We start from the raw sequence: 24,102 nt of genomic DNA, 5'->3' as shown, positions 1-24,102 counted from the left end.
TCTCCACACACCTGAGCCTTAAGACACAGATGAGGTGTGTCTGCTGTCTCGGTACTATTGTACTTGTCAACAAGCTTCAAAAATAGGATACAGTGCTGTTATTTAAACAGTTACAAGTGCACAATTCTGACCACGTGCTTGATTTGCAGGCTGCTTGCAGAGAGTGATTTATATTATCAAAATGTATCTAATTAAATATTAATTTCATTAATGTGAAAAAGCTTCCATCTCACAATTCGGCCCTAATAAGTTTTTCTTATCTCTGTTTTTATGTTCTTGCCTTTCGTTGCTTGTCGTAATGGCTGAATTTCAGTTAGTCTCTTTAATTTTACACACAATTTACACACAGACTAAATAAAGATTCCTTTACAGTAACTATAATATGGTTTGCTGAAAACGAATATATATATATATATATATATATTTTGTTGGAGTGATGAATCGAAACACAGAATTGGCACACAGTAAATTTAATATTTTACCCTTGAAATCCTGGTTCATACATTGAAGTGGATATTTTAATTCTCACAACGTACAAATTATGTAAACCAAATACAAACTCAGCTCGGAAGTATTCACAGTTACAAAGATGGCTCATTCTACTGTAACGATAAACTCAAGTCAGCAGCAGCATTTTGAGGGGTCTGACTCTGAGACATGTACATTTTTAAAACATGAGCCCACTTTCCAAACTGCAGGCGTGTAACAGAAAATAGGTAACATGTAGCAGAAGAGTCTAGACTAGCTGTAACAAACCAGAAAGATAAGAAATGCTGTTAATGGACAGTCTAGTTAGTCTTTGTTCACAGTATTTATAACTAGTTCAAGTCCTTTTTATATATATAACTAAATCTATATCTTCCTACTTAGATAGAGAGATATAGATATATACACTCACTGGGCACTTTATTAGATAGACCTTGCTAGTGCTAGGGTTAGGCCTCATTTGGTCTTTAGATTCAACAAAGTGCTGGAAACGTTTTGGGCCATACTGACGTGAGAGCATCACACAGCTGCTGCAGATTTGTTGGTTGCACATCCAATGATGCTAATCTTTTATTCCACTACATCAAAAGCTTCTCTACTGGAATGTGACCAGAGGGCATTTAAGTACTGTGAACTAATTGTTATGTTCAAGGAATCAGTTTGAGATGATTTCAGTTTTCTGACACGGCATGTTAGTTTCTGGACACAGCCACCAGAAGATGGTCATAAAAGGATGGATGTCGTCAGTAGCAATATTCAGGTGGTAATTAAACAATGTGCAGTGTGCCAAAAAAAGCGTAAGACCACCATGACCAGGCTAAATTGTTGATATAATGGAGGAATGATTCATGTTTTTATCTTTCTTACTCCAAATTCTGATGCTACCATGTGAATCTCACAAAAGAAATCGAAACTCATCAGATTAGGCAACATTTTGGCACGGCATGTGGTCTTCTGCTGAGGTATGATGCATACTTCAAGGCGTAACGTCTGTGGTTTAGATATATGCTTCTGAAAACTTTGGTTCTAATTAGTGGCTATTTGAGTTGCTGTTGCCTTCCTGTCAGCTCAAAGCAGTCTGACCAGTATCCTCTGACTTCTGGCATCAGCAAGGCATTTTTACCATTTTTACCTGCTCACTGGATATTTTCTTTGCTTTTCTTTTTCTCTGGACCATTCTCTGTAAATCTCAATAGATCAGCAGTTTTGGAAATACTCACACCAGCCCAACCCTAAAACCAATAACCATACATACTAAAGTCATTTGAATCTCCCTTCTTCCCCATTATAATGCTCACTTTGAGCTTCAGAAGATTATCATCTATGTGTCTAAATGTACCGAACTGGCTAAATAGACTAACCAGTTGAACTTGTGTATCTAAAAGAGCGCCCAGTGAGTGTATGCTTTTTTTTTTTCTTCATAGGCACACACATAAAGCTTTCAGATACCTGATTTCAACTATATAAGCAACAAGAATAAATCACTTCACTAAAAATAGAAAAATAACAGCCAAGTCAAACATCAGTAAAATACAGGGAGCAGTTTGCGTTAACATTCCTCAGCACTGACAGCCAAAACATGCGGCGTGTATATTAGTAAAATGAGAAAAAAAACTTCATAATGCCTCAAAACATATACAAAAAAGTAACCAACCAATCACAAATGAGTGTGTTTACATATATATATAAAAATAATCCATCCTCCCTTTGACTGCTCATATTTATCTTGTCAAATAAAAAAGATGTTCTTTACAGAGCCAGGCCAGCTGTTACCCTCTGTTTTCACTTTCTATGCTTCTGCAGAGTATAGCTTCACATTTACTGTAGAAAAGTGGTATCCACATTCTCATCTCCTTCTTAGGAAGAACTCGTATAAGTGCATTTCCCTAAATGTCAAATGTCAATGGCAACTGATTCCTGTTCACATCTTTTTTGATGGGAAAGATTCCCCAGCCAAAGCTTGAGAACATTCCCATCATTGGAGAATTCCCAGTTGCATGAAAGGGGCTAATGTTAACTGGACTGTTGTCAGCCGACCTTACTCATTACAGTTACTGCATCCTGACTTTGAAATCATTTGACTACAAAAATTAAAAAACAACAACAACAACATTTTTTCCATATTTTATGACTAGGAGGCAGCAAGGTGGTGCAGTGGTTTCCATTTTTGCCTCATAGAAAGAAGTTCCTTGGATTAAAGTCCACTGGTTACCTGGGCCCTTTCTGTATGAAGCTCGTATGTTCTCTCTGGATACTCCAGCTTACTCCCAGAGATATGTATGGGGTTAGGTTAATTGGTGATTTTAAACTTGCCATGAGTGTAAATGGTTAGACTGGTGACCTGTACTGGGTTTACCCAGCCTTTTTGCCCTATGACACAGCCGGAATAGGTTCCAACACTCGCCCCGGCAACTGGATAAGCACAAGGTGGATGTATGAATGTGTCTGACTCTTTACATATAAATAAAACATAATAATGACATTTTTGATGAATAAATATTATGTACTTCCCTTCCGTGACACTAAATCGTTGACGAAATGTAAGGATCACACTCCACAGGACAGTAGGAGAAATCCACAAAGATAGAAGGGAGAAACTGTGAAAACGATGTAGTGAAATTATCTGAAGAATCACTGGGCTGACGGATGTTGTTAGACTGCAGCAATGAGTTAAAGCTGCTTTGAGAAAAAGGATGCTTGAGGGAACTGATTTCTGTTGTGTGAGAAGGTAAAACAGCGGAAGAAGATATACTGCTTAAGTCAGAGAAGGAAGCGGGGATCTGATGGTGCTGCAGAAAATGATGCAAGGTTTTCTGTTCATCCTTGGGCTGTGACTGAGATGGCTCGCTGGCGCCACCTAGCTGCAACTTAGCATCATTGGCATTAGCTGTCTGCCAGTCGTACTGGTCACAGGAGAGGTGCACAAGAGGCCCGGGAGTATTCTGGAGCGGTCTGGATAACATGACACTGGAGTAATCTGAGCAGCAGGGGGAAAGATCAGTTGCAGACCTTCTGGTTAATGTTTTCCCTGATCTACTAATGTCAAGTGGAGACCGGAGACTGGAATATGTTCGCAGATTACAGACACCCTGATAGCTGTGGTCCTGATCCAGGCTGGAGTTCTCCAGCTCACCAAGCACAATGACTTCAGAGTATTTGACTGCAGGCTTCTCCGGCAGCACAAGAGGATTCATACTCTGTGGGGGGGAAAGCAATGAAGTCAGACATGCTATCTCTATTCCAAGCTCTTTGCACTGCCACTGCTAAGCACCGTACTTTAGAATTTTAAAACAGAACGAACAAGAACTGTAAAAAATGGCAAAAAAGCACAGACTGCTTTCTCTGTCTGCTTGTGTCTCCTGTTCACGTATGTGGCAGCTGAAATGTGAAATACAGAAATTCAAACTGAAATGAACCTACTTTGAAAGACTCTTTAATCTGAATGGGTCGTTGTCATTTCAGCTGGCAAAACAACTGCAATTTCATAAAAATGGCTCTGAGTAGTTGTGTATTGTTCAAATAAAAGTATTAATGTTTATATTTCCTTTTTTGACATCAAATCCCAAAGAACTCGAATATCAGCTAGTGTGATAATCGCTGTGATGCTAACTTTGGCTAGTCACAACGAGGTTTAAAGTAAAATGCAGTAAAAATGCATAATGTTGGGAAGCTGTGCTGTGTTGTGATCATTATATGTTGGCCCCAGCACAGCAGACTAGACTTAAAGGGAGGCTGTATGACAGTCAGAGGCGCTGTCAGGTGTTGCGTAGTTGGTATGCTGAGTGCACTGGAAAGGCTGGACTATGCTGGATGTTACTGTAACAACGAAGACTCTGTATAAGTGAGCACCCAGGAGAGCTGTCTGTCTCTCTCTCTGTGTCTTTGTTTTTTTAAATTTGTTTTTGGTCTGTCTCTGGTCTTTTCTGTCTTTTTCCGCTGATGTGCATGTGCTTAAAGGTTGATACCCTGGAGTTTAGCTTTGCTGTTCTGATGTTTTTTCCTTTATTTGACTCTGCTCTTTTTATAGAAACTCAATAAACATTGCAATGAACTCTGCATTTGTCCAGAGAATCTTTTTTTTTTTTACTCTCCTTTGATCTATAAAGTTGAATTCACAAGTGACCGACCAGAGAGTTTATCAGCTTGGCTCCAATGACCCACTTTGGGAGACAGCCTCAAGTGGCCATTTGAGGAATTGCAGTTCTTGGCACTTTGCATTATGTGGCTTGGTTCCCACTGACAGTAGCCTTAAAATGGATCGACAACGGGTATTTTCACTTTCAACTAATTGGGCAGCATATTTTTTTTTCTCATCAAACATTATTTAACAGCAGTGATTTGTTTTACAGTATTTGCAGCCACAGATTGGTATAATAAAGTCTGCCCTTTTGAATAGCGGTAAGCTCCATAGAACAAACAGAACAAATGTCAGGCTTTTGCAACTCAAACAATACATGAAAGAAGAATCAATTGATTATTGATTTTATTGTGATTGGCTGAAAAAAAACCTGATTTACCTCCAAGGTAGTTTTAGGGGCCCAGTGGGACAAGCTACTGTTGGAAGGATCAGGGACATCTTTACACAGCTTCTCTTTCACACTAAACATCACAGAAAATATAAATAAATAAATAAGTAAATAAAAAACGTAAAAATTCATCTCAAGGCTTTGCATGCAATAGCTATATGTTTGTATAAGATAGATATTTAAATGGATATCTTACATTCCATGCTGTGCTAGGCAGGCCATCAGTATCAGTGCCAATATCGTCAGCACGAGTGGAACGACCACATACATCACTACCGAGATGTCCTCAGCGCCTTCAAAAACACATAAAGTTGTTAAATATAAAGGTGTGTGTGTGTTTTATGCTTTCTTTTTTTTTTACTTTTAAGGTTCATTTAAGTTTGTCCTCACGTATGTGCACATTAGCCATGGTCCCAGTTTCTCCGGCACCAGCCTCAGTATTGGCCTGCATGAAGATGGCGTAGTTACCGGGTGACAGATTCTGCAGCGTGTAGCTGCGAGCGTGACCAGGCACAAAAACACCTAAATAAACATGAGAAGCTATAATTGGCAAAATGTGATAAGGTAGGCGATCCATCAAGTCATAACAAATGGAAGGAAAAGCAAACATCAAGCCTTTTACCCCTTTTTTCTCGGTTAACTTCATCCTCAAAGGAAAACAAAGACAAGTCGGTTTAACCTTGCACTTCCAAAAGGATTGCTTTTAATAAAGCGGTGTTTAAAAAAAAAAAATGCATGATGTTTTTAATCTGTAGTTTTTCATCTATGCTTCACATATCCTTTTGCATCGTAGCGTGTTTTTTATGAGTCTGAGGACATGAAGTGGCTCAGACTGCTGCATAGTAAAGGTTTAGTATTGTTAGTCGTGTTTCTGCTGTGTAAATCCGAGAGTGGCTGTTTCGTGATTATGGTAGTTTACAGTACTGTGAAAAAGTCTTACCCCTCATTTCTTTTTATTTTGCTACCAAAACGGGAAGCAGGTGCACCAATTTATTGAAACATATGCAAACAGACATGGAAATACAGTATCTATGTAAATGTTGAGGTCGGGGTTCTGGGGAAGCCACTGTGAAGGGGGGGGGGGGTTATCCAAGAATGTTTATATTGCGCTGGCAGTGTGAGGTTTTTTTTTCTCATATTGACAAAATGAAGACACCTAATCAGATGCTTTCCAGGCAGATCAAAATCTGACTTTAAGTTTCTGTGTAATTTCATCAATCTCGTTGAGATTGGGCTAAAATACAGCCTCAACCCGTGACAGAGCCTCCTGTGTTTTACAGATGATTGTTGACACTCACTGTTATACCTCTCCTGAACTTCTTAATATGTTTTGATGACCAGTTGAACCAAAACTAATACCGCTCATCTCCTGTAGATAGCATTTGGTTTTTTGGCCTGCCACATCTTCTTTTGTCCTTCCTTTGTCCAGCTGCCTCAAATGCCCAAGGACACACTGCACATCATGCCAGAATATGCAAAGGTTTCTCTCCCACTCTCCTTTTTCTGAGAATATGCAAAAGTTTCAGCTAATACCTCTTAGGAGATCACCTTGTTGGTGCAAAGACATTATTTTATGACTGTGTTTTCTTTGGCATTTTTTTTTTACATTCAAATAACAAACTGGGGAAAAAAGCATTAAATGGCTTGAGAAACAATACCAAAAAAAAATTAATATAAAAAAAAACATAGGACCGAACTTAAAATTTGTAAAAAGCAGCCAATTTGCAGCCAAATATGGAGAACTATTGCTCAGGACCACGGTCTTTTTTTGTACAATGACGTACTCATAAACTGCTGACTCATTTATACAGGGATGAAGTTGGTAAAAATAACAAGTATAGGGTCTTTACAATATAAAGCACCTGTGAAGCTGGAGTCTGCTACAGCGGTGATTTGACTAAATGTCTGCATGCTAACGTGCTAATGGTGACAATAAAAACATCCCGATGTTTAGTAGGTTTAGTATTTGCACAAACCAAAGTAATGCAAAAATGATCACCCTGATGGTTGATATGCTGTTACATTTCACAACATTTTTTACTATTATAGTTTGGAAATGTCACTAAAAATGTGCCAAGTTCATGAAAAAGTCTGCCATTATCAGTAAATCTATGTTTGTAAAGTAGATGCGGGATGTTAAACTGAAACACAATTGCAGCTTGTTGGAGTGAAATGAAACAAAAACCAGATACTATGTAAGGCCATTTTCATCTTGTTGCTGATCACTTTTGTGCGGCTGTGTATAAAGTAAAGGTGTGTCTTCATATGTGTGTCAGGGACTCACTCCTTGCGGGCTGGTCTCTGGTTCTGTAGTACAGAGTGTAGTTACGGAGGAAACCACGAAGAAGCTCCACAGGTACAGGACTCCAGGTGAGCTCCACCATGCCGCCTGAGATCTGCTGCACTTTTACGTCAATACCAGCTGAGGGTGCTGTGCGGACAGAAACGAAAGCAGGCAGTGCGATGATGGCGATGATAACTAAACCACATGTTGTAAGAAAAAGGCTATACCCTTATTTCCCAACACCATCCAATCTGATTAAATTGTTTGCACCAGGAAACTGAGATGATATCATCTTGCCCACGAGTAGGTGACCTCCTTCCGTGACAGTGCGCAGCATTTCTATTCTTTTAAAGCTCTTTGAGTGTTCAGATAGAGTATAAGAACCAGTCCATTTACCCCTGTTCAGCATCTTGAGACAATGTCCCTCATTTTGACTGGCTCTGCAGAACATGCACTTTTCTAATGTCTGCCTTTTTATTATAATGAAATCAAGTTTTAGCCTATCTAATGTGAAGCCAATCAGTGAAAGTTGCAAATTACCATAAAGTCACAAGCTTTGCAGATTTTAATGAATCTGATGGAAACTCTATTTTCAGAAAAACAGAGTTTTTGTCCTTTTTGCTATTGTTATTTTTCTAATTTTGCACGAAGGGAAAATGTGAAATGAAATGTGCATGCCATAAAATTGTAAGCCAAAGCTACATTCAAATATAACACATCTGCCTACATCCAAAAACTGTTTGCACATTGTTGTTGCTACGCATTTAGTTTGTTGGGGTCTAATCACCCTATCTATATGTAAAGATGGACTGGGAGATTTTTATTTATTTATTTTTAATGAAAACTATGCTGTGTTGAGCTCACTAGATCACTGTCATGACTTAATCAGCACCAACACAGATTCAGCCAACAAAAGCAAGAATTAAAACAGCAGCTAAAAGTGACTTGTTTGTGTTGCAATTAGCCTTCCCATCCTTATCAGCAATGGCGTGATGATGGTTTTCATGACATACAACACGAAGTCATTGGCTTTCATAATGCACAGAGATTATAGTGCAACTCATCTTAAGCATCAATGCTGCCATTCAACTATTTATATATATTTCTACTATTCATTCATTGTCCACATGAATTGCACAATTTTGTAAAAGAGTCTACTTCAGTTGTTAGTTGGATTACTTTGAATATTAGGAACTAATTTGCAAGAACATTTTTAAGAGGTGGAGCTTGAGCCAACTTGAAATTCGCCCTTGTATCAGCGAAATTATTCGTTTAAAAAAAGAAAAAGTTCATCTTTAACAGACGACCTTGAGAGTAGCAGTCACGTGCACGATGGGGAAATTGTGAAGCATTGTGTATTTTATTTTTCTTACTGTATTTTTCACAGTAAGAAAAATACACAACCCTCAAAAGCCAAATAACAATCACATCGAGGTTGAAAGGCTACTTTAAAGCTCAGCATGAAACAACTGCAGTGTTGCACAGACTACATACTTCCTTGCCGTGTGTACGTGTAGAGCGTTGTGTTTTTCCCCGCTCCTCGTTCGCCATACACGGCTCTCACAGAAACAGCATAACGCTCCATTGGCTTTAATCCCTCTGAAAAGACATCAAACGTGAAATACACTTTACTTCTCTGCTCTGTGTCTTCCTCATAAATCATCATCTTGATAAGTGGATATTAAGATTGAGGGCGCCGCAGTTTTAAACAGGCAGAGCTGTATTTTACAGGATTACCTGTGATAACCAGCGATGTCTGGTAGCGATTCAGCTCTTCCCAGTGTAGCGTGCTGCTATTTTTCTCTCTCACCGCAAACCACTCCACCACATAGCTGCTCACAGATGCATCACTTAGAGCCACCCACCGAACCTCCAAGCTACTGTCGTTCAGAGGAGTTGCAGTAATGTGGCATGGGGATGGTGGCTCTGTGGAGCGAGGAGGAACAAGATGACTACCACGGGATTTAAAAAACAATTGTTAGTGCATTAAATTTTTTTTCTGGCGTCTCTTGTTTGATATTGGTCCCTTATAATGTCATAAATTACCAAAAGTCAGATTAAACAATGGTGTCGGTATATAATGGTGTATCTGCACCATTATTAGTACAGTTTGCTGTCTAATTTGTTCACAGGATTTCTTTTAGTGTAATACCTGCCCTTCCGCCAATGAAAGATCTCTTTATGACTGACAAATTAACTTTTAACAAATGCGGATGACAAATGCACCAAAAGGCTTTGAAAGGTTCAAAGACCTTCTTTGGGCCCTGTCATGCTTTGCTCCTCAAAAGAACTTTGTCTGCTGTTTCTTTTAAACATGGATAATAACACACTATTCAGTCTTTCCTTTATACTGTTTATATTGTGTCATGTTTATATTATATAAACTCTGTGGTTTTAAAAGTCCTATACAAATAGTTATTATTTTTATTATTATTATTTTGTAGTAAGAATCAGCCGCATGACATCTGGCGTGTCACTTTATTAAGTATTTTTGTTTCCTGAATTCAGGTTCAGGTCAGGCAGGCTGTTCCTCCCACTCACATCCTCCAGGTTACACTGTCAGTGTCCATATGGGCTCTGAAGTCCCCAAGTAGGACAAGTAAGTCTCCGGCTGTGGCACATTTCAGCACTCCAGTCAGGGACCTGAAGAAGGCCAGGTACTCTGCTCGACTGACCCAAAGGCGCAGGGAATCAACCTTCTCGTTTAGTGAGGAAAACCCCGACGTGCAGTCATTGAACTATATATACCCACCAGAGTCCAACCCCTCTTTAGCAGACTGGTTCCTGAACCCAAGTTGTGGGTTGAGGTGAGCCCAACTATATCTAGCTGGTATCACTTGGCCTCAAGTACTAGGCTCAGGCTAAAGAGGGGACATTCCATCTATACAAGTCCAATTTCAGCAACTGAGAATCAGATTGTCAAGTCTTTGACAGCTGCCTAATCCCTTAGTTATACTTCAATAGGCTCAGGCTGCTCCAGTGATGCACTGAAGCCCCCCCTCCGTGTTTACGCACAACAATTGCATTAATTGTTGGCGATTGTTAAACTCTGTTGCTCTCTTCCAGAATGTGTCTTTTGTCCTCCCCTCTGCTCTCTTCTCTTTCCTCTCACCTAACCGGTCGCAGCAGGTGATCTTTACCCTACAATACAATGCACCTTGAGGCAACTGTCATTGTGAATTTGCTCTATATAAATAAAAATTTCATTAGACTGAATTATGTGGTTGCCTCTTTTGAGTGAAACATGAATACTCTGGTCTACAACTTGGAAAGAATAGGGAAAAGAGAAATAATGGGTGGGGTGGCATTCCTAACTCGGGCATCTTTGTGTTACAGATAAAAATATGGACAGAGATCTTTTAACTACTCTGCAAAAACCTTTTGTGGGAGCCAACTGCCAAATGTCGTCATTATAAGTAGGAACCGCATTATTGGAAACATGTAAGATTCATGACATTTCCATGGCATGTCAATAAACATGTCATGTTTAATTGGAAAATTAGTCAGAGACCAATAATTAACAAGTTACTTTTAGTATAATCCTCAAAGACAATGTATTAGAAGTGCATTTGGTCCACTGTGTGCAACTTCAGTAATTATCAGATAATGATAATAATGCAGAAAGTCATCTTTTACTAAACAGTGATGCCTACCTGTTTCAGAGGATCCATGCAGCAAAATCTTAGATTTTGGTGACACGCCGGCAGAGGTGGAGGCCGTCAGAGTGCAGAAGGAACGCCCAGCAGGAAGGAGCAAGCTACAGGATGTACTCAAATGGTGCAAATATTTGCAACTCCCATGATCACTCAAGATCGGAGTGCTTTCTGTCTGGCAAGTCACGTTGTAAAAGATAATTTTGCCATTGGCCAGAAAATGAGGTAAGGGCTAAAAACAGAAAGAGAAAGCAGTGACTCAAAGCGATGTAATATTACTGAGATTTTAATTAAGCAATCCTGTTATATAAACACAGATTTTTAAATTCTCTCTCCGTTTTCTCGGGCTGTCTCAGTCTTACTCTAAACCTGAATCAAACTTAAATGCAATAAACGAGTAAGTTTAGGGAGACATAAAAGAAATTAGAGACAGCATAAGGGTGGAATGGTGATTAAAAACAAATTGAATCCCAAAGATTATTAAACGGTAAAGCTCAGAGTGATAGTCATAAGATATTAAACTAGCGAGCTCAAACTCCCATGCAATTCAACACACACACACACACACACCTTCCAAAGCAGAGAGACGAGTCTCCATCCATTCCTGTGATTTTGTTTCACTCGTCTCCAGAATACTGGTGCTGCAGATGGAGCTGATAGGCGAAAAGAGGGGAAAACATACAAAAATAATTTGAATGAGATCCACCAGAACATCGAGGGACACAGTGAACCTACCTGCTGGCAGTGAACAATTTCAGATTTGTCTTCTACAGCAGGGCTGCTTCCTGTTAAGGAATGATCTAGCTCTTTGCCATTTGTGTCAGCAATTGCTGACACATAACAACACAGGTGGGAGACATGACAGATGTGATACTACAGTTTATTTGAACTGTGTCTATGATGTCTTTAACACATAGCTGTCTTCACTGTTATTTTTGCCACATAATCAAATCTAGTTCAGAAACAGAGCCTGGAAGCTGGCATAGACAGCGGTGTCCAAGTATTCATTCTAGGTCATGGTACTGAGGGTTGGTTGGTTTATTTGAGTGGCAGCTGGTCCACCATTTACATGTTAGGTAGAGTCAAACATCTCAAAAAATGATTGCACGTCGCTGACCTGGAAATTGGTACTGAAAGACAAATATAAATAAATGAATAATAACCGTCTCTCTGCATCTTTGTTTTCTGACAGCTTCCCACTGTCCATAGAATAAACTAGAGCGTAAAAAAGCATATGAATGCATTTGAAATGAGGAACACACAAAAAGATTCTAGAAGGTTCATCTAGGTTTATGTAGCTGGTCCACATTTGGTTTTTGGACTGACTGAGTGGGGTGGCTGTAGCTCATTCGGTAGAACAGGTCATGTACTAATCGAAAGGTTGGTGGTTTGATCCCTGGCTGGCAAGATACTAACCCCCACTAACCTCCATCCATCGGAATGTGAATGGATAGAAAATGCATAGAAAAAGTGCTTTCTTGAATGGGTGCATGTTGTATAAAGCACTTTGAGTGCTCCAGGAGAGTAGAAAAGAGCAAGCTGTGCTGTGGAAGCACTGAATGGAAAACAAGCTCATTCTGGAGTACAATCAGTTGTAAAGGAGAGAGATGAGGCAATATGATTAATTATTTTTTTAAACGTATGCAACTGGGAAGAGAATATCCTGCAGACTTATATATATATATATATATTAGTCGTTGTGTCCTTGGGCAAGACACTTCACCTACCGCCTACTGGTGATGGCCAGAGGGGCTGATGGCGCGATATGGCAGCCTGGCTTCTGTCAGTCTGCCCCAGGGCAGCTGTGGCTACAACTGTAGCTGCCTCCACCAGTGTGTGAATGTGAGAGTGAATGAATGGTGGAATTGTAACGCGCTTTGAGGGCCCCGCAAAGCGCTATATAAATGCAATCCATTATTATTATTATTATTATTATTATTATTATTATTATTATTATTATTATTATTATTATATGTAGGGATGGAGTTGTCATGCTACCACAACCAAGATGAGTGGTTAATAGATGGAAAATAATTATTTAAAAGGGGTCTTTTCCTCCCCCTATGATTCTTTTTATAATCTTCCTTTAGTTATCATTATTACTAGGATCTAACAGTGGATTTAAGCAGAAGCATAGCAACCATTTCCTCTCACCATCTTCTGCTGTCCTTCCCTGAAACGCTTTGCTCCACATGCTCCATGGACTTGCAGGGCCACGGTAACGGTGGCGAAGCCTGATGGTGTATTCTGTATCAGGTCTAAGGTGACAAACCAGGACAGAGTAGCCTTCCATTGTCACATTTCTGATCTGAAAATCAAGCTGTATAGCAAAAACAAAAAAGAATGAGGTTGTGAAGAAGCAATACATACAGTCTGATGTTCTGTGAAACAATTTAATATCAGTAAATATTTAAAGTGACTTATTATGCTTTCCAACAAAGTCTTGCACTTTTTTTCTACGTTCTGCTGCTTAAAAATGTAACATTCTAAACACAGAAGTGGTGCTGAAGAGGAAGAAAACAGGATGTGTGAAGTTTTGGTTTCTGCAGGCGTGAAAATGAATGAACGTCTTATTTCTGCATGTGCATGCAGTTATAGTAGCGGCTCACCTGCTCAGTCACTGTTTCAATTTGTGAATTCAGATTTCCCTGCTGGATTTCATTGTTAGACACAGGAAAGTCCGATGATACGCGGCTCCAAGTTACATTCAGACACTGAGGAGAACCACGAACTTCTGTTACGTTGTTCAGGATGGCTGGAGGCAGCATCACTGAGAAATATGGGAAGAGAGACGTGAGGCATGAGCGATGAGATGGGATAAGCAAAGGGAAAGCAAAACTACCGTACCTTCTGTCCTGCCGGGCTGACATCGAGGGTGCGATGAAAAGCTCTCGCTTCCACCATGTGCTGTGACTGTGATGCAAAAGTCAATCCTTGAAGTTGAACCATTAAGTCCTATTGTGCAGGTGGTTTCATGCGTGGTGCAGGTGTATGTCTTTTTTGCAGACCTGTTGGCACTTTGACAGAAACAAACATGCACCTACAAGGTCAACGGAGCGCTACTACACGAAAAGAGAGTGATGTACCAAAAAAGGCATAAAACCACAAACCCACACAGAAACATGTTGTGTCAGGCTCAGGTTCAAATTCACAGTTTTGCATACATCTTGAACAGTAATATCAGCTATATATATATTTAAAAAAAACCTAGAACAAAAAAAACACTGAGGAAGTGGAAACTGTGTGACTCCCACCATCGAAGCATATCAAATCTCCCATCAAAGCCTCACACGAATGTCATTTTCAAAGGTGATTACACACAAAAGGATTTGCATAGGCACAATGAATTACCATCAAACAACAACACCAGCTCCAACTTGCAAACCTGCCTGCGTGCCAAAGCACAACGGTGGACCACTGCTGAACGGAGACTTGGGTAATCTCATTGAAATGGATCATTCTGAATCCACCACAGGCACCGATAAACACTGCAGATTGCTAAATCAATGTTAAGTTGACAAGCAGCACACGCAACATCTCACTGAGAAGAAAAATGCAATGAAAAAAAAAACAACAACCCAAAACTGAGCCTGCCATGACAGATATCAAACTTACATCTAAGACAGTATCAGACAGTTTGCTTCCTGCTTAGCAGCAGCTGCAGAGAAATTTTTAAAGGACCTAAAGCCATTTCTCAAGTTGAATTTCACAGTCATTAAAACATTAAATTAAAGCCGTTCGTCAAACTCTTTCTAATAACGACCTCTCTTTAATAATAACAGTGATAAAGGATTTGGCACTGGTGACGCAAACTCATACAGAATGATTAGTAGCACAAATCTTTAACAAATTAAACCTGCAATAACTGATCTGTCTTTTCCACTCACAGACAAGCGCACACAAGTGCTGAACGCACTGACAAGCGCAATTAGTAGTTATGGACAAGCTTTATCGCTTACTTGTAGATCTGTTACTGGTCTCCTGGCAAAAGTGCAACATTCACACTTGTATAAGTTTGCTTTTAGCTATACGTTTTTGTTTCTTTAACTGGAATTTTTTTCTTTGCAAAGAGCTGCATGTTGTAGCCTGAAAGACAGGTAAGAGCAGTAAGCGTTCATCATAATAGTAAAATTATGAGTCAGTCTGTGAAACAATGACCTGAAACTTTCCCTACAGCCCCGTAAAGCTGAGCAGAGCTCAGGTGTTAAGTCCCCTGGAGGTTAATGATAACATGCCTGATGTTTTCATGTTGTTATACTATGAATGTTTTGTTGCAGCGTAGAATAAAGATGCAAGATTAAAAAACTAAAAATACAAAAGGTTTTCCGTGTAGCCAAAGGCTGATTCTTGTAAGGGTTTTTCATCTTTGCCACCATTGCCCCAAAAGACATCAACAGCGAGTTCTTTTATTGAGAAAAGCTGTTTTTTTAGACATGGAAAATGATCAATTTCAAACATTTTTTAAAAAAAGATACATCTTCAAAAAGACTGAGTGGTACTTTGGACTTTTCATGGGGTTAGTGGACATTGTTAATCTACCAATGTTATACATCAAAAGGGAGAACTTGAGTGAATGAAAGAACAAGAAAAAAACAAATGGGAAACAAAAGACCTAGTCAACAGGGTGATGAATATGAAAAATGATGTAAATTATAGGCTGCAGGCATCAGATCTCCGAAGAACAACACTGAAGATTTGTGTGTGATGGCCTTTCCAAAATTAAAATACTGTATTATAACATTATTTAAACGATTGTGTTAAACCTAACAACTGATTCTGATTAGATACTTTGATTAGGGTCTATAAAATCATGATTACAAAAATAGATTTTTACGTTGTTTCTTTTTCACTTTCCTTATCTACATATTATTCAAATGTCTTTGTCTTTCTTTTTATGTAAAAGAACATTTTGTCTCACCTAGATATCTTCTCAACCTGCAGAGTGTATTTCGTTGTTGGTGTGTCTCCGGGCTCCCAGTGGCAGGTGACATTAACTCGATGTATGAACACACAGCCGATTAGCCGAGGGGGTCGGGGGAAGGCCGTGGATGTTGTAATGCAAAACACTGGAAGCATTGAGAGTGGCTGGAGTTAATGACATGGAAAAGCACATGTTGCAGTTCATTGATAAGCAAGAGTGTGGTTTTTAGTTTATTGTGTGGTGTAGGTGGGTAAAAGTGGATTTTAAAAAAATTAAATAAAATAAGGACCTTTTATCTATGAGCCAGTCGTTGCATGTCAGCACTCGTGCCTTGCGGTACCTTTATTAAGCAGACTCATCCTTATTAGCAGGATTTATACTGATGCCAGTCTCTTTTGAAGTTTTGATTGATTATGTGTGCTCAAAAAAAATGAGGCTACGCACATTTTAAGCATCAGCGCAACTGTTTTATCATCTCAGAGTGTGAACACAGTGCAGAGAAAGGCTTTCATGTGACTCAGGTATGCAAAACCTCCACTGCCCAAGTCTGACTCACTGTTTTCAAATTTGGGATGGTGAAAAAGAGATGATGAGAGGAATTAATTAGCTTTGAGCCATTTATAAGTTATTTTCCCTGAGGTTACAACAGTAGTTCAGGCAAGACGGAACAATATCCTTTCTTGGCTCCTACTGCCATAGCTTGTTTTGCCTGCTGGGTATACCTGTCGTAAGCCAATATAATCATACGCTGGTACAGGTGTACTGATTTCTTCAAAATGATGATAATGCTGACATTTGGGGACTTTTAGCTGTCTCAAACTCACCAATCTGCTGCAAGATTAAAGCTAAAAAGAGGCAAAACTTTAAACCGATGATGCATAAATAGGGGATCTGGGGCTGAACTGCAGTTTCTGGCCTCAGGGTGTATACCAGGGATCCTTTGAATCCAGTGGGTTACACACTGGGGCCTGCATGGATCAGGCTAGTTCCAGTGTAGATGGTCGAGTGGACTGGGCTAAGGGGGAGACTGCAGAGAGATTCAACACCTTGGGCTCTTAGTTGTGTTTCCAAGCTGTTCCTCAGTTGTTTTTCTGGAGTGGCAGGATGCATTCCACTGCTGGGGGAGGACACTGCTGATAGGCAGAGCTCGTGTGATGGGTGTGCATTAGTGCAAGTAGCACTTTCGTGAATGTCTTGCAAGCGGAACATTGCATTGCAACAGGAGGTTTACTGCTATTGAAGTCCCCTGTCACCTGTGTTAATAATGATAATAATGTGCCACTTACGACATCCTTCTAGTCATCCGACAAATGCTTGCCGAATTACCCACTCCGTGTTTTGGTCTTCACAGGCTTAAATAACAAAATGTTGTGCACCACTGCATTCACTCACTTGTTGATAAGCTTGTCTGCTAATTGGTGTTATATGGGTATTATACAGTAGAATAACAAAACGGTGTGGTATAAAACCAAAAACAATAACCTGGGAGGAAAGTAGAGGGATGTGGTGTGACATGTTGTGGTTGTAACTTTCTCATGCTTGGTGAGATTCTGTCATTTAAATAACAAATTATTACCCGGTTCCACTAACGACACTTCCAGAAATACCAGCACATCCTCACATATTGTTTGAAAGTTTGCTCTGGATGATAACAAACAGCAGAAAGATAACAAAGTTAAACATTACCCAGGACGAGTCCAGCCCCCAGCAGCCAGGTCCACATCACAGCTGGACTCCGCTCCATGAAGACCAACTGCTTTTTCACCCACTCACTCCCATCATGCTACATGCAAATCAAGGACTCTTCAAGGACTCTGCACGCTGTTCCGCAAAATTGCTAAAAAGATTTGTGAAGTGTCAGCACAGGATGCCTGATAATGAATAGCTTTAGTGGTTAGATTACATCATTTCCATTGAATGCATTTCTGTAAGTTAAAAACGGCTTGGCATTGCACCATAGGAAACGCACCAACCAATGTGACACATAGCAGTTTGTGCAAGTGACTTTCTAAAGTTTGTGAAAGCTTGCAAGTGGTGACTAGATCGATCACAATAAACAATTTGACATCTGACTTTTCCCCTTGACAGAAAACAAAGCTCCCCTCAGGGTGGGAGCTCTTACTCAGTGTGTTGGCGCACACCAATACAAAGCCACTCCAGATTTTTTGGTTATTTAAAGTCAGAATAGAAAACAGCATTTTAAAATGGATTATCATTATAGCCCATCTAATACATCTCTCACAATCTGATATATTGGTATCTGCATACATAGCAGCCTGAGTCAAGGGTCGTTGCAGTAAGCTGATACTGCTAACTAAACTGCAAGCAAAGTAATCAATGGCCCAGATGCTGTGCTTTAAAAACATTGTGAACTTTATACATTTATTAATGCACTAATATCAGAACTTTTATGTGCAAAAAGGTGCCAATCAGAATCGCCCATAACAAACTTCACTCTGAAATCTAAAGTTACATTTGTGCTAGATTCATAGTTTTCAGATTGAGGAGACAGTGACTGAGAGTTTTAGATGCAACTTGTTTTGGGTTCATAAAACAGTTTGATTATTTAATTTAATTATTTAAAGGAAGCTTAATTTCAGCTAAAGCACAGTGTGTGTAATATATAGAAGATTATAAACTATTTGCTGATTTACTGTGTTTAGTGCTTCTAAACACAGAAATGATGTAGCTTTCAAGTATTCCACCTTTGCACGAATAACATTAATAGACGTAAAATGCTTTAAATATATTGAAGAAAAAAAATCACGAAATTCTTAAGTCACACACTGGATCTTTATTAATCAAAACAAAATGATAAAACAAGTTCAGTAGAAATCAAAATCATCAAATCTTTGAAGGTTGGAAGTTAGTCAGAGTTAAACATTGCTCAAGTGTTCCTTTTTATTTTATTTTATTATTATGCATATAAACGAATCACTGAACTACAGGATGACCCCAATAAATTTTTTTTATTGGATCACTGTTACTCCAGTTTTTATTTGATGGGCTCTCGCGATCTGTTTTCTATTGTAACTCAGCAGGTTCACAACAGGACAGTAACAGCTGGAGTACTTTGGCTTTCTGGTCATTCTTGATCACTTTCCACATTTATTTAATTTAATTTAAAATGGTGAAATGGTTACGATGCTTTTTGTTTTTCCTTTTTCTTCGTTGTTTTTGACCAGCTGGTCAAAATAGATTTGGGTAAAACATCGCAACGAAGTGAACTCGAAATCTGCAAATAATGGGCGATTTGTTTTTTCCGAACTGAAAAAGCCGACTTCTCAACCAACTCACTAATAACGATGCGCGAAAGCACCAATGAGAGCTCAAGGAATAAAGCAACAATCACTTTTAATCACTCATTAAGAATTGTGGTAGCAGATTTTCTCGTCAACAAACCACTAACACTTGAGCAGCTTGACAGGTTGTTTTTTGTTTGCTTACTGAAGCGTTAATCACGTTAAACAGCAGAACAAACATGCACTATGTGAGTTTCAACCAAAGTTGCAATTCATGAAACGAAACGAGCGGCTGCAAAACGTCAAAATCCGAACTCCTCTTACCGGATTATGCCCGAATGATACCCGTCTCGTAGAGTTCATCTACAGCGATTGCGCAAAATCTGCCGCCTGTCACCTCGAAGTAAACACACCAGTACCGCCCCACTCCGTGCCCAATGTGTGGCGTGCGGTTGCCTAACTGCGGATCGAGGTCCCCCCAAACGGTCACTTTTATATAGCCTACATGACATTTACACGTCACAAATAACTCATAATAACTTTTTCTATAACGAAAAAAAAAACAGGTTTCACTTTCCCGCATTCTATGTTGTGGCCAATTTACACAGAAACTACTCTAAAACCATTACGCGCATCTGCACTATAATAATAACAATTGCTTCCTTTCAGCTATTACCTTTCTTAGCCTCGAAATTAGTCTGCAGTGTGTAAAACTGACGCATGGGGTTTGTGTTAACAATAACTATAAAAGCAATTAAGACGTGAAGGATGTACTACAGGCTATGTGCTGCATAATGTCACAAAGAAACTTCATCTGTGGGTAAGAATATCCCCCCAGTTGGTCTAATCAACCTGCAATTAAGCATGTTGTTCATCATTACCAAAGATGCACAACAATAGTCTTTAAAAAAGATATTTCACACACAAGCATGTTTTTAAGGAAAATAAGGAGAATAATTACACTTAACGGCAGCTATATCCTGGCAAAAATTAGACTGGTAAAATCAGGAAATCTTCAGTTAATACAGTAAGTCCATAGTGGCAAATATCCAAGGGCTTAAACACTAAGATGTTGCAGTAGTCTTTTACTTATGTGCATAGCTATTCACGCAGCAGAACAAATAACAAAGCTTAGTCATTATTTCACAAGGAAAACACTTCATCACGATTACAGTCTTCGGCAAGGAAAATGGAACAATCAACAGCTCTCTGGGGACCGGTGTTTGCCGTCACTGCTCTTACTCTGAGCTGCATTTGCGAGACAGAGGCAAACAGAGCTGTTGTATTCTGGGAGAGGGGCTGGCTGATCGGGCTCCCCGGCTGATCGTGTATGGGTCATATCCCTCATACAGAGCCTTCCTCTCTTTAGGACTGGACAGATCAAGAAGTCTTTGGCTGGTTATGTAGCTCTTTGCAGCTTTGGAAACGGACCAGCACACTGGGCGGTCTCCTTTGAACTCGGGGTGGTCATTCTTCGGAGCTAGGGCAACAAAGGTGATTGTGTCAACTAGCAGACAATACAATGCAAATTTAAACACATGAAAAAAGTCTAGACAGCTTGGAAAAAAAAAAAAAAAAAAAGCAACTCAATTCTAAAAACAAATTTGTATTCAGACGAACCCCCACGGACAAGAAGTGGAGCTACTTCAGTAACCTAAAGAAGTCCAGTTGCCTTTATTTCAAGCTCTCTAGAGAACCTTTACCTGGGTGACTGAGAGCCTAGACAAGCAAAGAAATGCAAGCAGGTGAAAATTGCATGGTGGAAAAAAATAGGCTTACTGGCGAGTAGCTCTATGTGTGCAGATGCTTTAGAGGGCAGGTGGATTACTTGTACATGTTTAGATTCGTGCCTGGATTTCTCCAGAACCTGCCTTCGCTTTGGCTGGGCGAGCTGGCAGATCCGTGAAGTGGCAACAGCTGTCTGTGTGCTTACCTGGAATCAAATTTGTAAATAAGCCTATTAAACACAAAGAAGAATGGTGTCAGTCAGGTATTTTTCATCCTGTCCATATGAAACATGGATTTATAGTCATGTCACACACTTTAAATTGAAATGTATCACACCACGCCTAATTAGATAAATTAAGTTGAAAGGATGTACAGGCAATCACACGTCTCAGGATTAGGGAAGTTATTAACTTTGATCATCCTAACCTTCCTTGAAGGGAAAGTCAAAGCCAACCACAAAACACCTGGACCTATTCATGCTTTCAGAATACAAAACCAGTAAAAAGCACAAGACGGCTCTGTTGAAAGTTATAATATAATTATATAATATATTTTAAAGTTTTGGCGCTTTAAATACCGGACATTCTGGCCTAACTAACACAGTAGGCTGTGGAGTTTAAAAGACTTTGTGGCAGGTATGGTAAACTAGCAGTCATCTAACAATGCACCACATATTCATTTATTTTCTCTCAGGAAATAGTTTGTGTTACTCACAGGGACCGACAACGGGCAGGCGGGCTGCCAACCAGCTGCAGGCGTCCGAGGTTGAGCCAGATGACACACCCGTTTGGATGGGACGGCCTTAAGAGCCCATTCACTGACCTGCCATATGGGAGAAATTCTGAGGAAGGACATAAAGATGGAGAGAGCTTTAAAAAAAGGTCTTGCAGGTACAGTTTAGCTACTGCCTAATTTGACGTGTTTGTTTGTGACATGTGTAGTGGCAAGAAAATTACAATAAATAGGTTTTCTTGTTATGTCAGGGCCAAGGCCTCTAAAGGGAAGGCTTCAGAAGCTTCAGGCTTCATGAAGGTCTGCACTTTACTCTGCTGCAGATGTGCACACAGAAAATTCTGAGAGGTCTGATTGCAAACACTGATGATGAAAGTTTCTTCACTTGAATCCAATCAAACAAGTTTCTTATCTTGGTTTACAGGATCTTGCTAATAATATTAGTACAACATAAGATCTTAATGGGGACAGGGTGACAAAGCTGTGGGAAAATCTAAAATTAAAAACTTTTAAAAAAAGGAACAAGAAACTAGAAAACTGACTCATATCGTACGTATAAGAGCACATAAATGTTTGTGAAAAAAAACCCCATAAAGCTATTAAGAAACTGCCCAAAATGGGTCGCGCATTTATTAGAAGTCTATTATATTTACGTGACTTGATTGTAGAACTTTCTACTTATGCACAAGTCCGACCAGCGGGGGGTTAACTCTGTTGAAAACAAAATAACAATTATGCATGGTGTTACAAAAAGGCAGCAAAGATCAAGTTTGCCAAGAGAAGAAAAAAGGAAACGATTGGTACACAGACCAATTTTAGTGGTTAATCCGCTCCTTTCTGGTGGAAGCTTATCCAGCCAGTAAACAGACCGACTGAAAAACAGAAAAGAGCCCATTTGTGAAAAAGAAGGCGACAAAGACAGAGAGCTTCGTTAAAGGGTGCGATTCAGACCTACCGGTCTGGATATCTTAGTCTGTTTGGTTTGGGTTGAGCCAACTGCTGTATCCGAGTCGCCATGGAAACACTTTATGCAACTGGGAGAACGCTTTGCTGCTAAAATGATTCAGTTGTAACAAAAGAGAGTTTCTCAATTACAACCACATACTTTTATATCTGAGACAGCACATTTGTCAGTAGTTCTGGTCGATCATTATCATAATGGTAGTCTCAGATGAAGCTGAAATGCTTGAGCGGCTTGGGATTCATAACTTTTAGTTGCCTAAAGATGACGATACAATGTCTGGATAAAAGCATTAGGATGATTGTTACTTTGGTATAGTTCTCCAGTGTTCTTGAAGGGTATTCAAAGCTCTTCTTTAGATGTTGGCTAACTTTTGCTCCATTTTCTATCAAGATGATCCTGCAATGCTTCAATAATGTTGATATAGTTTTTAATAATGTTTTTCTATCCAGGTACGCTTTTACTTCACTGACAGAGATCACTACCATCTTGAAAATTCAAGCTGTTGTCAATCACATGCTTTCCATGATAATGCATGATGGATCAAAGCCTGACAATACTTTTCTGTGTTCATAATTGAGTCGGTTTTTTTAAAGATCTCCAACAACGCTGGCTGAAATGGCGCCAAACAATGACAGAGCTCTACAGATGTTTTACTGATGCTGTAGACACTAACTGTTGCACCTCCCTGATGACCTTTACTGTACATACAGTTGATGTTGTCAGCTTAAAAATTCCAAACTCAGATTCTTTTCTCCTCGTTTCACTTCCTAAAAAAAATAACTTCTTGACATCTTTTCCACTAAGACCGTTTCTGATAGGTCATGAGTCTGATCCATATCGATTTTCGATTTTATTAGGGACATGACTTTCAGATACTGTATATCTACTGCAGATAGTCTTTTAGGCCTGGCAATTCGTTTGTCCTCCCTTTGTCAAGTTTCCTAAAAATTTTTAAGAACACATTACACACCATGCTGAGACATGCCAAGTTTTTGGCCAATATTTCATTAGGAATCACCTTGTTGGTGCATAAATGTTATTTTATGCCTGTCAAACTATGTTCTCTTTGGCTTTTTTTCATAGAACCAACTAAAGAAATGGGAACAAATGATCGGCTTTTATAAAAAAGTGTCTAAAGACAATATTTAAAATTGTTTTTTTGTTAAGTTGTCTGATATTTTTAACCACAACACACATTCATCCTCCTCCTTCCATCTCCATTGTGGGGATTGTCACTCCCAATGAAAATCTTGGCATCAACTACTGCTTGAAATCACTTTTGAAAATCAACTGAAAGTCTGACTGTTTGGAAGCAAAACATAACACATGAGGAATGACTAATGACTTTTTCCAAGTAGTGTAACAAGCCTGATTAGTTGTCTAGGAAAAACGAGTTTTAATACCTATGTATAATTTTTTGTCTGTAGCGTCCATTACAAAGCCAAGTGCATTATACCCTTCCAAAACTGCTTACACTATAAATAGCAGAAACCAATTCACACAATTAGCTTTAACATATAACAGTACTTTTTCAGTTACCTTAAAGCTATACTTACCTGTCCTGCA

The 24,102-nt window shown here is 39.3% G+C and overlaps 2 protein-coding genes across 3 annotated transcripts; both read right to left on the bottom strand.

Moving 5' to 3' along the window:
* Positions 1-454: 454 nt before the first annotated feature.
* On the bottom strand, positions 455-19,567 carry LOC120739681 (interleukin-31 receptor subunit alpha). The gene is made up of 15 exons (XM_040041560.1): positions 19,437-19,567; positions 17,557-17,707; positions 15,868-16,015; positions 13,797-13,966; positions 13,559-13,719; positions 13,104-13,269; positions 11,520-11,602; positions 10,950-11,181; positions 9,034-9,222; positions 8,791-8,895; positions 7,297-7,443; positions 5,403-5,534; positions 5,209-5,305; positions 5,004-5,085; positions 455-3,683 (listed from the first exon to the last, which is right to left on the bottom strand). Exons 2-15 carry the CDS (start codon positions 17,612-17,614, stop codon positions 3,009-3,011), a joined length of 2,445 nt encoding a protein of 814 aa, XP_039897494.1. The 5' UTR covers positions 17,615-17,707; positions 19,437-19,567; the 3' UTR covers positions 455-3,008.
* theg (theg spermatid protein) lies at positions 18,782-23,638 on the bottom strand. 2 transcript variants are annotated; one of them, XM_040041576.1, is made up of 6 exons: positions 22,528-23,635; positions 22,383-22,444; positions 22,226-22,283; positions 21,555-21,681; positions 20,892-21,045; positions 18,782-20,592 (listed from the first exon to the last, which is right to left on the bottom strand). In XM_040041576.1, the coding sequence occupies exons 1-6, from the start codon at positions 22,587-22,589 to the stop codon at positions 20,351-20,353; spliced, it is 705 nt and encodes a 234-aa protein (XP_039897510.1). In that variant the 5' UTR covers positions 22,590-23,635; the 3' UTR covers positions 18,782-20,350. The 2 variants fall into 2 exon arrangements, with proteins under 2 accessions (XP_039897510.1, XP_039897509.1); XM_040041575.1 differs by having other exon boundaries at positions 22,226-22,444; positions 22,528-23,638.
* Between the last annotated feature and the right edge of the window lie 464 nt (positions 23,639-24,102).

The sequence above is a fragment of the Simochromis diagramma genome, unplaced genomic scaffold, assembly GCF_900408965.1.
Source record: "Simochromis diagramma unplaced genomic scaffold, fSimDia1.1 OVJJ01000304.1, whole genome shotgun sequence".
NCBI lineage: Eukaryota > Metazoa > Chordata > Actinopteri > Cichliformes > Cichlidae > Simochromis > Simochromis diagramma.
Note: the sequence above shows the minus strand (reverse complement) of the source record. Positions and strands in the feature narration are given on the sequence as shown.